At 43.4% G+C, this 15,534-nt stretch overlaps 1 protein-coding gene across 1 annotated transcript; it reads left to right on the top strand.

Annotated features, from left to right (window-relative positions):
- Nucleotides 1-430: 430 nt before the first annotated feature.
- On the top strand, nucleotides 431-15,099 carry LOC311104007 (ral guanine nucleotide dissociation stimulator-like 1). The gene is made up of 17 exons (XM_084145652.1): nucleotides 431-460; nucleotides 6,755-7,044; nucleotides 7,752-7,796; nucleotides 7,888-8,057; nucleotides 8,166-8,323; nucleotides 8,430-8,669; nucleotides 8,832-8,935; nucleotides 9,305-9,389; nucleotides 10,164-10,235; nucleotides 10,793-10,879; nucleotides 11,039-11,071; nucleotides 12,437-12,558; nucleotides 12,954-13,043; nucleotides 13,270-13,396; nucleotides 13,854-14,132; nucleotides 14,578-14,692; nucleotides 14,898-15,099. The coding sequence occupies exons 1-17, from the start codon at nucleotides 437-439 to the stop codon at nucleotides 15,035-15,037; spliced, it is 2,181 nt and encodes a 726-aa protein (XP_084001778.1). The 5' UTR covers nucleotides 431-436; the 3' UTR covers nucleotides 15,038-15,099.
- The last annotated feature ends 435 nt before the right edge of the window (nucleotides 15,100-15,534 follow it).

Here is a 15,534-nt window from a genome sequence, read left to right as displayed (position 1 = left end):
CCAGAGAGCACACCCGTTTCCTCAAGACCGCCCTCAAATAAGTCGCCTATTCTTCCCATAGCCGCCACCCACTGTATAAAAGGTAGAAGTTTCAGGCAAGAACGCCAAGCTTCGCTTTGAAGGATTTAGAGATAGTGGCATTAGGTGCGGAGCTATCGTGGTTCATTGATCTGTCTGTTGATCAGCTATGGGAAGCTCTTGACAAATGTTAAGGTTATACTTTGTATGCGGCCGCAAAATGTGACGAATACTACGCAGATAAAAAAAAAAATACATTATATATTTTTTAAACACATGTAGTTTAAAGAAAGATGTTTCTGTAAAACATTCATTCATATCACAATGCAGCGGTAAACTTACTCCTTCGAAGCTTCAACACTTAGTTTGAACAAGATGGAAGTTATCACACCATAAACGTTCTGCGGTGACTGACGAGATGGGAAAATGGGAGATATCAATGGTAGGCTAATACTTTTGTGGGTGTACGGCATGCTTTTCATTTAGAAATGATAGTTCTCATTAGTTTTACTGTATTTTCTGAACTATAATTAATGTAGGCTATTTGAATCATAGGCTATGCACTGTTTGAATAGAAAGTCATATGCGGTTAAGCCTAATTTCTCTTCACACACCTGTTGGTCATAAATCAGACAGTGAGTGCTGTCTTGTCAGAGCGTTATTATAGTCATTTGAAACTATAGCACAATAATGGACTAAAGGAGCCTAACGTTACTCCTTATAATTCAAGGACCTTGCATGTTCTGTTTAGAGGCGAATTGGTTATGGCAAATAAATACTCCATCTAAACGTGACTCGATTCTCAATTGCGGTATGATTCTAGAAACATAAAGCCCTCTACTTTCATGTCACATCAAAAAATCATTTGACAAATGCAAAATATAGGCTACACTTACTGTACACGGTTTAACCCGCTTTTAACACAGTTGCAGCAGACAGTATTTTTCAGTGACAACACTTTGTGGCATCATTCTTCTGTTTACACACAGGTGTTTGGAGAAGCATAGGTAGTGAGTGGACTCTTGTCTTCCGTCCGTTTTCTGAAAACAAGCGCTGTAACATGTAAATATAGCCGTGTGGGAACCCTATAAAGGTGGGTAGTAATTTAACATTTTGTTTCTTAAATTATTTCTCGCTGATATGAAACAGATACCTGAGAAGAAAACGGTCCTTATCAGAGGAGGTTGGTGGGAGGAGCAATAGGACAGGCTCATTATAAAGGCTGGAACGGAATTCATTTAATTGGATCAAACATATGGAAACCACACGTTTGAATCCGTTCCATTGATTCCATTCCAGCCATTACAACGAGCCTGTCTTCCTATAGCTCTTCCAACCAGCCTCCACTGGTCCTTACGTTTCCTGCATGTTAACATTTAGAGCAAGCGTCTGGGCTCTTAACAAAACTTCCCTGGCCAGAAGGTACTATCGTCAATAGGCGCTAAAGGTAGTTGGCGTCTTTGAATGGGCTAATATGCAGCAACACATTGCATATGCATGCGTCTTGCATGGATGTACAGTACAGTATATCCCTGCAATTACAGTCTATGCATATATGTTAATGAGACTATTATTTGCATCGTTGTCCTGTGTCAAGGTCTATTTATTCATTAGATAAAACTGCCTGAATGGATAAACAAGTATTTGGCCTATACCTGGTTTCCAACAATACGGTGATATCATAATGCTAACAGATCCATAGACGCTAACTGCTTTAGCAACTATTGACAATAGTATGTTCTGGTCGGGGCAGTTTTGTTAAGATCCCCGACGCTCGTTCTAAACGTTAAAACGCATCGCTTGCGGTATGGTATTGGAAACACAAGGATCATATTTCATATCGGCGAGAATTAAATTACTACCGACCTTTTTAGGGTTAGTGTTCCCACACGGCCATATCTCCACGTTACATCGCTTGTTTACGGAAGACGGCCACCTGTGCTAATTAGCTATCTAGCGTGCTCCGAAAACCTGTGAGTAAGCATGACTGGGGAGGAAGTGTAGTTCGTCAACTGGAGGCACACACAGCTTGTGGATCTGTGCAAAGCTGGGTACATTAAGTTATCTTATTTGAAAAAGTATTTCTCGCTGATATGAAAGATAAGGTGCATATCGGCATGTGTTTCGAAAACTGGTTTGAAAGCTGTGATTATTGATGTTTCTAAACATTAACACAGCATCGAAATTGTAGTTCACATGAAGCCAACTGTGGGGAGAATGTAACGGCTGAAAACCTTACGTATGGGGAAGAAGGGTTTTCGAGAGCTATCCTGATGCCATCATTTGTATCATCATGTTTAGTCTCAAATATTGGACAATTATTGTCTGTTTTGAATTTAGTTTGGTGCACCTAAGACTAAGATAAATATGTTACTGTATTGTATCCTTGACCATATAATTAGGAACTCTGTGCCTTGGCCTACATATAATGTAATGCAGTATTCCATAAAGGACAATGGTGTGACATTGGTCCCCTCACAACACCAACCGTCTCTTTTTCTTGGCCTGGTCTTTTGTCAGGTGTATATAATTAGATTGTGACGCACGTCTGCCTGCCTTGTACCTCAGTAACCCTCTGTAATTTAGGAGTTGGGTAATGATTATCATGTGTTCTGCCCACCATACACATCTGCACATCTGTCTGTCAGATGGCATATTAATTAAAATGCTGGTTTGATCATACATGGATAATATCAGTGCCAATGTTAAAACCAGACTGTTTAGTTCAAACTGAGATGTGGGAAAGCCTAAATTATATCAGAAAGTGGGTGGACAGAAATGAGGGGTGTGTATTAGAACAAAGAGATTGATTGGGGGCTAGTGACAGAGACTTGCATAGGGGACTGGCATAAGGACTGAGTTGGGGGAGTGGGTGGAGGGATAGATTTAATAGGTTACATATTTTAAAGGGGATTTATGGTGATTTTATTTACGATTTACATTTTACATTTACATTTACATTTTAGTCATTTAGCAGACGCTCTTAACCAGAGCGACTTACAGGAGCAATTAGGGTTAAGTGCCTTGCTCAAGGGCACATTAACGTCATTTAGCAGACGCTCTTAGCCAGAGCGACTCACAAATTGGTGCGTTCACCCTATAGCCAGTGGGATAACCACTTTACAATTTGGGGGGGGGTTAGAAGGAATACTTTATCCTATCCCAGGTATTCCTTAAAGAGGTGGGGTTTCAAATGTCTCCGGAAGGTGGTGAGTGACTCCGCTGTCCTGGCGTCGTGAGGGAGCTTGTTCCACCATTGGGGTGCCAGAGCAGCGAACAGTTTTGACTGGGCTGAGCGGGAGCTGTGCTTCCGCAGAGGAAGGGGAGCCAGCAGGCCAGAGGTGGATGAACACAATGTCCTCGTTTGGGTGTAGGGACTGATCAGAGCCTGAAGGTACAGAGGTGCCGTTCCCCTCACTGCTCCATAGGCAAGCACCATGGTCTTGTAGCGGATGCGAGCTTCAACTGGAAGCCAGATTTCTTTGATCATGTCTTCAATTATTTGACCCAGGTGCCATCTCTTTGTACCACACTGCTCTTGTCCTCAATAGGCAAGCTGTGTACCTTTTCATGTTGTTCTGTACCAATGTTCTTTGGCATACATTAGTTAAGCTCTTTGTCCTGCTAAATATGCCAACTATTGTATGAAATGTTGTAATGGGGTAAATCCATTTGAATTCAATCACTTTTTGACAGCACCCTTTTGATTTGAACGAAACCTTTCACACATATTTGCCCATTGTAGAAGTGTTCAGAAAGTGACTTTTTGGACCCCAATGCCAAAACATTCAAGAGATAAAGATACTCAAAGTTGACCTATTTTGCATACCATGACATCCATGTCGTCATCACAAAAAAACAAACGTATATATTTGTGATGAAGACATGGATGTCATGGTATGCAAAATAGGTCAAATTTGAGCACCTTTATCTCTTTTTATATATTAAATGTAAATTATGTAAACTATATAGATTTTTTGCATATGTTGTAGCTTAGACATTATCTGAGGTTGTGTCCGCCATCAGTTGAGACACAACATGCTCTTGAATACAGGGTGGGTGTGGATGATTAACGTAATTTAAGGTAAAAAATGTCAATTTTATTCAAAAAATTATCAAATAGTTTGACAACCCTGTTCAACCATTTATCTTTTCCAGTGCTGAAGACATGGATGTCTCATGGTATGGTGGGGTATGAAAAATGGGTAAACTTTGAGCACCTCTCTCTTGAATGTTTTGGCATTCAGGTCCAAAAAGTCACTTTCTGAGCACGTCTTCCATGGGCAAACATGTATGGAAAGTTGTTTGTTTAAATCAAAAGGGATGCTGTCAAAAAGTGATTGAATTCATATGGATTTACCAAATTAATACATTGTTTCTCAGTAAGCATTGAAATCAGAGAAACTACCTGCCACTGAGTATCTCCATTTGTGTTCAGTGTTTTCTCTAATGTACAGTGGGGAAAAAAAGTATTTAGTCAGCCACCAATTGTGCAAGTTCTCCCACTTAAAAAGATGAGAGAGGCCTGTAATTTTCATCATAGGTACACGTCAACTATGACAGACAAATTGAGAAAAAGAAATCCAGAAAATCGCATTGTAGGAATTTTAATGAATTTCTTTGCAAATTATGGTGGAAAATAAGTATTTGGTCACCTACAAACAAGCAAGATTTCTGGCTCTCACAGACCTGTAACTTCTTCTTTAATAGGCTCCTCTGTCCTCCACTCTTTACCTGTATTAATGGCACCTGTTTGAACTTGTTATCAGTATAAAAGACACCTGTCCACAACCTCAAACAGTCACACTCCAAACTCCACTATGGCCAAGACCAAAGAGCTGTCAAAGGACACCAGAAACAAAATTGTAGACCTGCACTAGGCTGGGAAGACTGAATCTGCAATAGGTAAGCAGCTTGGTTTGAAGAAATCAACTGTGGGAGCAATTATTAGGAAATGGAAGACATACAAGACCACTGATAATCTCCCTCGATCTGGGGCTCCACGCAAGATCTCACCCCGTGGGGTCAAAATGATCACAAGAACGGTGAGCAAAAATCCCAGAACCACACGGGGGGACCTAGTGAATGACCTGCAGAGAGCTGGGACCAAAGTAACAAAGCCTACCATCAGTAACACGCTACGCCACCAGGGACTCAAATCCTGCAGTGCCAGACGTGTCCCCCTGCTTAAGCCAGTACATGTCCAGGCCCGTCTGAAGTTTGCTAGAGTGCATTTGGATGATCCAGAAGAGGATTGGGAGAATGTCATTTGGTCAGATGAAACCAAAATAGAACTTTTTGGTAAAAACTCAACTCGTCGTGTTTGGAGGACAAAGAATGCTGAGTTGCATCCAAAGAACACCATACCTACTGTGAAGCATGGGGGTGGAAACATCATGCTTTGGGGCTGTTTTTCTGCAAAGGGACCAGGACGACTGATCCGTGTAAAGGAAAGAATGAATAGGGCCATGTATCGTGAGATTTTGAGTGAAAACCTCCTTCCATCAGCAAGGGCATGGAAGATTAAACGTGGCTGGGTCTTTCAGCATGACAATGATCCCAAACACACCGCCCGGGCAACGAAGGAGTGGCTTCGTAAGAAGCATTTCAAGGTCCTGGAGTGGCCTAGCCAGTCTCCAGATCTCAACCCCATAGAAAATCTTTGGAGGGAGTTGAAAGTCTGTGTTGCCCAGCGACAGCCCCAAAACATCACTGCTCTAGTGGAGATCTGCATGGAGGAATGGGCCAAAATACCAGCAACAGTGTGTGAAAACCTTGTGAAGACTTACAGAAAACGTTTGACCTGTGTCATTGCCAACAAAGAGTATATAACAAAGTATTGAGAAACTTTTGTTATTGACCAAATACTTATTTTCCACCATAATTTGCAAATAAATTCATTAAAATTCCTACAATGTGATTTTCTGGATTTTTTTTTCTCATTTTGTCTGTCATGGTTGACGTGTACCTATGATGAAAATTACAGGCCTCTCTCATCTTTTTAAGTGGGAGAACTTGCACAATTGGTGGCTGACTAAATACTTTTTTTCCCCACTGTAAACAGTACAGTATTATGAGAGAGATTTGAATGAAACCTTTAAAGCGAAGAAATCTCATCTCTATTTCATCTAAATCTAGCTTTGCTAAACCAACATATAAATATCCTGAGAAGAATCTGTGATAGTGTGTGCAGATGCAAACAAGAGTTTGTCTTTTCACCAGTCAGCTGAATAACTGAACCCAAAGCACTCCCTATATCACATAGACATTCCAGGTGAGGTGTCTATATTTTGCTCACAAGGCAGGCATGCCTCTGTATAGGCTTATTGTAATGGACCATAATATCAATCTGGTCTCACAGCTGGTCATTATGGTCTGTAGGATCTGTCCTGTCAGTGGTCTACTGCCCCTAGACAGCTATTATACACATGAGCTGAAATGTCAGTGTTGCTTGTGAGGTCCAGTTTGTTGACGTGTGAACCTCATAGCCTCATCATCACTGTGACTCAGGGGGGTTTAAGTGGTTTGCAGGTCACCTCCGCTTGTTTGTTAGTGGTCACCTATGGCTATTTTTACCTGCTAATGATCCACATTTTGACCTCAGTGTTGTTTCCAAAAACAGAAATGAAGTGTCTAGTCCAGTATGCTTCAATACAAGAGTAATAGAGGATTGAAGGAATTGAAAGGAGCTCCATGTCTCCCCATCTCACCGTGTGAGTTCCTCCTTCCCACCCAGAACCCAGTGCAGGAGTGGGGTGAGGAGTTTGAGGAGGGGGCGTTGTATGGGATCACCTTGCGTCGGGAGCCCGTCCAGATACCAGCCAGCCCCACCGAAGCCCGGCCATGCGTTGCCTTCGTCCAGTACCGGACCTGCAAGGTGCGCAGGCTGAAGGCAGCCACCCTGAACCGGCTGGTGAGCCACCTCCTGGACCCCTGCTGCCAGGAGCCCGACTACAGACGGATCTTCCTGTCCACCTACCAGACCTTCACCACTACCAGTGCACTCATAGAGCTGCTCTTCCAGAGGTGGGCCATGTCATTAAGTTACAGTACTCATAACTGCTGTTACGTTTTACCTGACCATTGTCTCAGACCATAATGCAGAAGCTATTTCACTGTTAAAATTAGACAGTATTAAATTATGTGAGCAGGTTGTTTGACCTCTATAGTTTGAAAACACCTTGACATTCTAGTTTTACTGCTTATTAAAACCCATCTTCTACCAAGTTAATGTTTGGTGAAATGGCCTAAAAATGTCCATCTCCCTCTCTCTTCTTTTGCCTTCTTGTCTTCACCCACCTTTTTGCGAACACAACTCTTTTGACACATTCCGAGTAATCACAGTAACAAATAAGATTAGCCAAATTGGATTCAGAATGTTATGTTGGACACATATGAGCGGGGACATCGAGTGGCCGTTTTTGAACAACACCTCTCGCTGTGCATGCAAAGTCACTTAGTTTCGTCAGACTGTTTTTTTGTCTTTCTTATTTCCCTGACAAAATGATTATCTCAGCATCTTTGATTTAATGATAAGCACCCAGCCGGTAGTTAGCCATTACAGGTTTTACAACAATAACAATAATTCACTGAGTTTGGAGTGAGGTCAGGATAACAACAGAGCATAGAGACAGACCAAAGAAAAACAGTCTGAAGAAGAATGTGACCAACAGGACAGTGGTCCAATCACAGTTTAGATGACTCTGACACTGTCTTCCTAATTGCTCTCACAGGGACAAAGTAGCTTTAGATGTGGACAACAGTGAATGTCACAGGAGGTGAGCTGGCTGCTTTTCCCTTGATCACATTTATTTCTGTGAATCTGGAATAGGGAAGACATTGTTTCATCACATGTTGTTGTCTCCTCAGGCGTCTGTTGCCCCTGATCCAGACTTGGTTGGAGGAGTACAGTGACGACTTCCGGGATCCTCCTCAGCACCCCTCCCTAAGGCTGCTGTTGGACCACCTTCACTGCCTGTCCTCCTTCTGTTCACTGGCCCAGCACTCTGAAACTCTGCTTAAGAAGTTCCAGAGAGAAGGTACAGGATTATCTCAATTCACTTGTTTTTCCTAACCTTTTCTGTGAATTGCCTTTGAATATTATACCATTGTTGACCCCCTTCTGTCATTCCTCTCTCCTTCAATAGAAATGGATACTGGTGGCCATTCTGCCCAGGCTAAGGTGAATCAGGAAGACGAGGGCTCAGGGGAGGAAGTCCCAGAATGGGACAGCCCACTGGATCAGGGTGACATCATGGACTTCTCAGTCACAGGCATTGCAGAACAGCTCACCCGACTGGATGCTGTAAGTGTCAATCATGGCAGATAACTTCTGGCTCTTAATATGCGTCCTCAGGAGTGGATCACTAACAATCTTCTTCCATTTTACCTTCCTTATCTGTGTGTCTCAGGGGCTGTTTGGGAAGGTGGTTCCCTACCAGTGTCTGGGCTGTGTGTGGTCCCAGAGAGACAAGAAGGAGAACCTGTCTGCCACAGTCAGCGCCACCATCGCCCAGTTTAACGCAGTCACCAACCGGGTCATCACCTCCCTGCTCTGCCGATCCACCACCTCCAGCCCCCCTTCCGTCCGCAGGGCCTCCAGCCCAGCTCAGAGGGCCTGCGTCATTGAGAAGTGGATCAGAGTAGGACAGGTCAGACACATCTAGTAACGTGGACCATTGATGGATACATTTTCAAATCCAAGTGCAGCCTGACACATCGAAACGTTAACCTGTATCCTGGTTCTCAGCGCATTCAGTTGTAAGTAGTAAGTCCCTATTCAGTCTCTAACTTGTGACTGTTTTCTGAAACAGGAGTGTCGGCAGCTGAAGAATTTCTCCTCTTTGAGGGCCATCCTGTCTGCCCTTCAGTCCAATGCTGTCTACAGGCTGAGGAAGACTTGGGCTGCTGTGTGTAGGTACGGACTGTACGGTCACACTGGAAGGGTTTGCTGAGTCATGAAGCTAGAGGGCCAATAACATTGACTGAATATGGCAAAAAAATAAACAATGGTGTCCTTATCCTCTCTGCGAATTTAAGGCTCAGTAAGGAAATGATTTACACCTAATTGACCTACATTATTAAACCAACCTTAGTTTGTAATTCATGCCATAACTATGCAATAAAAAATATGTCTTGTGTCAATGTCAAGAATAGATGAACAATAGTTTTAGGTCAACATGCCATGCCTTACCAACTCTAAATCCCTTTATTGATTCAACGTTGCTAGTGGTGTCTTGTCTGAGTGTTATTTTTGGATTGATTCAATTGGTTTGTTCTTCTTCAGGGACAGCATGGCCATCTTTGATAACCTCTGTGAAACCTTCCCAGATGAGAACTGTGTGTTGAGCAACAGAGAGATCCTTGTGGAGGTAAGAATCCAATAAATTAAGGAAAATGATTTAACTGAATGTTTTACTTGAGGCTCCGTGCAAATGTATGCTTTCTTTCTACAACCATAATGCAGACGATATGACACTGTTGAAATAATGACAATATGGAGTGTTTATTGTTTACAGAGATGTTGATCTCTACTTACATCTTCAAGCACCTTGATATTCTACTTTTACGACTTATTAAAACCCATCTGCTTTCTGTCAAGTTAATGTTTAGTGAAATTGCCTAACGGTGTGTTAATAGCAGGCCATTGTCCCAAAGCAAAAGAGAGGGTGTTCTGTTTTTCTGTCAGCTCTGGGTGTTTGTGTCAAATCTTCATTAGGTCTGGTTACAGTGAGAGGGCTCTAAAGTAATATTCTACATATTGCTCCGAATGTAACAACAAGCTGATATTAGCATCTCCGTCAACAAACACTACACTAATGACCTTTATTTCATTTTACTGTGTGGGTCCACCCCTTTTGTTACTTAGCACAAAACTGCTTTAGTTCACATCTTGACATTTCCAACTGGTCATGTTGACATGGATTTTAAAAGCTCGATATTGTTTACGTATTGAGATACATTTATCTATTCTAAGAACAACCAATGTGGTGTTGACCCCATAAGCTGGTAAAGGCAGTTCTGACCTAGACCAGATTTGACTGACTCTTTGCATATGCTGTAGGTAATTACAGATGGGTAGACAGGTTGACAATGGAAGGCCATAAATGCAGACTGAATTTAGCTTCTGCTTGACCCCTGTTCAGGATGGAAGCCAACCAGCCATGGATAACATTTCTCCCAAGATATCCAAGGATTGTCCTATTGCCAGACAGATGGTAAGCAATACTTCAGAGAGCGATTGAGTAAGAGACATTGCAGATATGTTATGTAGATATATATATATATATATATATATATATATATATATATATATATATATATATATATATATATATATATATATATATAGTGGGGGTCATTGAGTTCGAGTTTAGCTTTCACTTCTTTCCATGCGACATTAAATGGACAGAAATGATAGCAGAATTCGGTGTATCTGAAAGTAAAACAAACAGGTTTATTATAAGCCGTTACCATGGGGGGATAGAAAGGGAAGGAAGGATCCTAGTATTGTCTACTCAGTATTTTGCGGTGGCAGTTTCTGCTTCTTGAGAAGTCACATGTAGCCCCCTTTCCACATCAGCTCTTAACCCACAAGAGGTTACAGTGATTCCCCTAGAGGAAAAACATATTAAAATACAGAGAGAGTCGTGTGGCAAGTTTCAAATGGCCACAGATTACTAGGCTAGCTTCATATGCACATTCTCTAAAGCTGTGTTACTAGAATCCTCTGACATTCTCTGTTCTGTCTCCTGTTTCTGTACTGCTGTCTCAGAGCACCTCCAGTGGGGTGGTTCCTTACCTGGGCACGTACCTGACTATCTTCACCATGCTGGACACTGCTCTACCAGATACTGTGGAGGTAAGCAAACAGCCATTGACACAGACTGCTATGTTATGGCAGCTACTTTAGGTTAATTCTATATTTACCTTAGCTGATTGCTATCTTAATGTTGTTAATAAATCTTACATATTGTCAAGTTTTTACATGTATTCTAGCATGTTGTGCTCTTTTTGACAGGGGGACCTCATAAACTTTGAAAAGAGGAGGAGGGTAAGTTGTTTTTGTCTTCGATCTCTAAGCCTGTAGGGAATGGGATTTTACGTAAAGAAAACAAAATATACAGTACAAGCGTGTCCAATAAATATTGAACCGATGTTATAGGACATTAAATGCATTGTATTGCTGGTACACTCGCCACCACATTTTAGTGGCACTTTGACATGCCGAGGGGAAAAGTGCACACCTTTGTGCTTAGGGATCTCTGCATGTCTGGCAGACATATCAGTATGGATGACGGATCACCACCTCAAGCTGAACCCTGGCAAGACGGAGCTGCTCTTCCTCCCGGGGAAGGACTGCCCGTTCCATGATCTCGCCATCACGGTTGACAACTCCGCTGTGTCCTCCTCCCAGAGTGCGAAGAGCCTAGGCGTGACCCTGGACAACACCCTGTCGTTCTCCGCCAACATCAAGGCGGTGACCCGCTCCTGCAGGTTCATGCTCTACAACATTCGGAGAGTACGACCCTGCCTTACACAGGAAGCGGCACAGGTCCTAATCCAGGCACTTGTCATCTCCCGTCTGGACTACTGCAACTCGCTGTTGGCTGGCCTCCCTGCCTGTGCCATTAAACCCCTACAACTCATCCAGAATGCCGCAGCCCGTCTGGTGTTCAACCTTCCCAAGTTCTCTCACGTCACCCCCCTCCTCCGCACACTCCACTGGCTTCCAGTTGAAGCTCGCATCCGCTACAAGACCATGGTGCTTGCCTATGGAGCAGTGAGGGGAACGGCACCTCTGTACCTTCGGGCTCTGATCAGTCCCTACACCCAAACGAGGGCATTGCGTTCATCCACCTCTGGCCTGCTGGCTCCCCTTCCTCTGCGGAAGCATAGTTCCCGCTCAGCCCAGTCAAAACTGTTCGCTGCCCTGGCACCCCAATGGTGGAACAAGCTCCCTCACGACGCCAGGACAGCGGAGTCTCTCACCACCTTCCGGAGGCATTTGAAACCCCACCTCTTTAAGGAATACCTGGGATAGGATAAAGTAATCCTTCTACCCCCCCCCCCCCCCCCCCCCCCCAAAATTGTAAAGTGGTTATCCCACTGGCTATAGGGTGAACGCACCAATTGGTGAGTCGCTCTGGATAAGAGCGTCTGCTAAATGACGTAAATGTGCCCTTGAGCAAGGCACTTAACCCTAATTGCTCCTGTAAGTCGCTCTGGATAAGAGCGTCTGCTAAATGACTAAAATGTAAATGTAAATGGATGTTTGCTTACTGCTCTAAATGACTCTGCCTCTCAGATAGTCTTTATTGGAGCCCCATGACTGTTAAACGTGTTGCTAGTTCATAACAAGTTACAAAACAACCACACAGCTGACATGGGTTCATGATCTCCCTCTCTCTCTCTGCAGGAGTTTGAGATTCTCTCTCAGATCCGGCAGCTCCAAGCCTCCTGCTCTCAATACAACCTGCCCCATCACACCAGGATCACTGCCTGGTTACAGGGCCAGAAGCTGCTCACGGACCAGGAGAGGTGAGAACCTGTCCCCCACTGGTTTTATGGTAGAGCAATGAGGAGATAAAGAGCTGGTGAGCTTTGTAAGGATTGATGGGTCTTAAAATGATGCCAGTAAACCCTTGTCCATGGAGATTTATAGAACCTGAATGGTCTCTTTCTAATATGCGGTATACACAAATGTACTACTCAAATGACATGTAAAACACAATTCCCATGATCCCTACCCTGGTTTTGCCTGTTAAGGAAATGAATAGAACCCATCTAGAGCTGGGGTTGACACAGGGCCGCAGAGTATGCAGGCTTTTAAATCAGATGTGTTAGTGCAGGGCTGGGACAAAAGGCTGTATACATTTAGACAAGTCCACCCTGACTTCGGGGCTCATAAGTGTTTTCTATGTGTTGTGCCACAGCTATGAACTGTCCAGAAACCTGGAACCTCCAGTAGACCTCTGCTCCGCCAGTGCCTGGAGCCACCGTTCCCTCAGCAAGAAACTCTCCTCGTGCGTACTGAACACTTCTCTTAACAGTTGCCATCTTGTTAATTCTACTCAAGACAATAGTATTCACCCCATCTCTAATATATATATATATATATATATACAACTATTGTAACATTGTTGTGATTAAACAAGAACTATAAAAGAACAATGACAAAATTCAGTATTCAAGTGTACGTTGACCACATTTGTTCATTTTGTACAAAGTTCTAACTGTTTGTATTTGCAGACTCCTGAAAGTGAGTGAGGGACCCAGCAGCAAAAGCCATGCAGACCAGATCAGTGTGTCGTCTTCAGGGTCCAGTGGCTCTGAGATGGAGGACCTCTCCACCCCTCCCTCCACACTCAGACTGCAGGTACAGGGCTCTCCTTTCCCTTTTAGACATACCTTGGACTCTGTCTCTCACTCTGTCAGTCATTGCGCACCCTGGTTAAAGCCGTTTCAAATGTTTTAATAGAACACACTGTACTACAAAACATCCTCTAGTTACACTTTACTAACACCAGTAGTTACACCATGAAGCAATTCAAAAGTATGTCATTATGTAGCTTTTTATATAATCTCCCATTCATAACAGTGATCCCCATTGACAGCCCATAGAAACTGATGTCCTTGAGAACTGGAATGTCAATTGACCAGATCCTTGTTAAGCCAAGCAGGAGTGGTGTTTGCTTAGCACATGCCTCTGGTGAAGCAATACTTCAGTTGTCCACAAATGTGCTGAGGTCAATATCTCAGACAGACAAACCGAAAGACTAATTCATTATTCCCAATGGCACTCATGGATGTTCTGTCTCTCTCCCTTGTCCCAGTCTCTGTCCAGCTCCTGTCAAAATGTGGTGGAGGCCTTAACCTCCTCCCCGGAAGGCTCCACTCCCTCCAGTTGTCCCTCCAATTGTTCCTCCAGTTCTCAGCCTGACCTCTCTGCTCCTGCTCCTGTGGCTGCCCACCCTAAACCCATGCTGGCCTCTCATCACAAGCGCTCTGTGTCCATGACCTCCCTCCCGCTCTACAACAGACAGGTGGCTGACTCCTGTATAGTGAGGGTCAGTGTGGAGGCTGGCAACGGCAACATGTACAAGAGCATCCTGGTGAGCTTGGATTGGGATCTGGGGGTAGGGACTATCTTTGGGATCTAGGCTGTTACGGAAATGTTTTAAAAGGGATAATTTGTATAGTACTCTAGCTCTGTACATTATATTTGGTTATGATGAACTAAGATAAGAACTGCCGTGCTGGTTACATTTGTCATTTAGCAGATGCTCTTATCCAGAGCGACTTAGTTATTGCATTCATGTTAAGATGGCTAGGTGAGACAACCACATCACGGTCTTAGTAAGTATATTTTCCCTCAATAAAGATGTTATCAGCAAAGTCAGTGCTAGTAAGAAAAGACAGGTGGGCGAGGCGGGATAAGACTGACGTCTTATTTAAGATACTCTGGTTGGTTGAAGGGAGGTTTTGCAGCCAAACCCTTCTTGTCCTCATTCTTTTACAGTATGTTAACTGCTTTTTTGACTTATGTGTCCTTCTCAGCTGACTAGTCAAGAAAAAACTGCCCAGGTGATCCAGAGGGCCCTGGAAAAACACAACCTGGAGCACATGACCTGCCAAGACTTCACCCTCACACAGGTGATCTCCCGGGAAAGAGGTGAGTGCACGATAAATGCTCTTACACAGTACATATGCCCACTCAAAAACAGAGGCCACATAGTTTGGCATTAACTGTACTGAACTACAGTAGAAATATTACTGAAGATAGTGTTGTCCTTGAATGATTGACGAGGACTTTAATAGTGTACTTGTATGTAATATTCTCCTTTCTCATACCAACCCCCACGTCTTCTGTTTTTCAGAGTTACTCATTCCGGACAAAGCTAACGTCTTCTACGCAATGTCCACGTCTGCGAACTTTGACTTTGTTCTGCGCCAGTGTCCAAAGGGTCAAAAGAAACCACTGTGCGCTACTTCCAGCCTTGGATGTTATTCAAAGTAGACGCCATTCTATGGCAATGATGAGTAACTGCAACTCGAGCAAACCAAGGGGTGCCATGAGAGCAACAGGTGGAAGATAGTACTGTATGATGGCACTTTATGAAAATACACGTTGTGTATACATGTATATAGGTCTGAAGACAACAGCTTTGGGACTACATTTTGAAACCTATTAAACAGAATTACCTTTTATTTATTGGTGGAGCGAACTCTACATGAATTTCACCATTGAACACTCAACATTCCCCAAATACTTCCCTGAGGTGCTTTACTTCGTGGAAAGAAGGAGTCACATGGCATTGGAACAGCATCAACAATCAGCAGTGACTGTGATGCTCTCTCCCTCTCTCACACAAATATTCAGACACGTAATAGTTGTTTCCTATTGTCTCCTCTCCTCTGAGCAAAACCAGTGACCTATTTGTTTTAATGAGAGAGATGACTGACGTTTCCCAACAGGGAGAGACAACCTGTGAGCCTTAAAAGGGAATGAGGTCA

The sequence above is a fragment of the Coregonus lavaretus genome (assembly GCF_964263955.1).
Source record: "Coregonus lavaretus genome assembly, chromosome: 28".
Classification (NCBI taxonomy): Eukaryota; Metazoa; Chordata; class Actinopteri; order Salmoniformes; family Salmonidae; genus Coregonus; species Coregonus lavaretus.
This window is presented reverse-complemented; position numbering and strand designations above follow the sequence as displayed.

Bases quoted from the DNA above. Each gene is read 5' to 3' on its own strand.
- LOC311104007 (XM_084145652.1), top strand. From the start codon at position 437: ATGGGAAAATGGGAGATATCAATG. The intron at 8,670-8,831 runs GTCAGACACATC...TTTCTGAAACAG, and splicing joins AGTGGATCAGAGTAGGACAG to GAGTGTCGGCAGCTGAAGAA. The intron at 11,072-12,436 runs GTAAGTTGTTTT...CTCTCTCTGCAG, and splicing joins ACTTTGAAAAGAGGAGGAGG to GAGTTTGAGATTCTCTCTCA.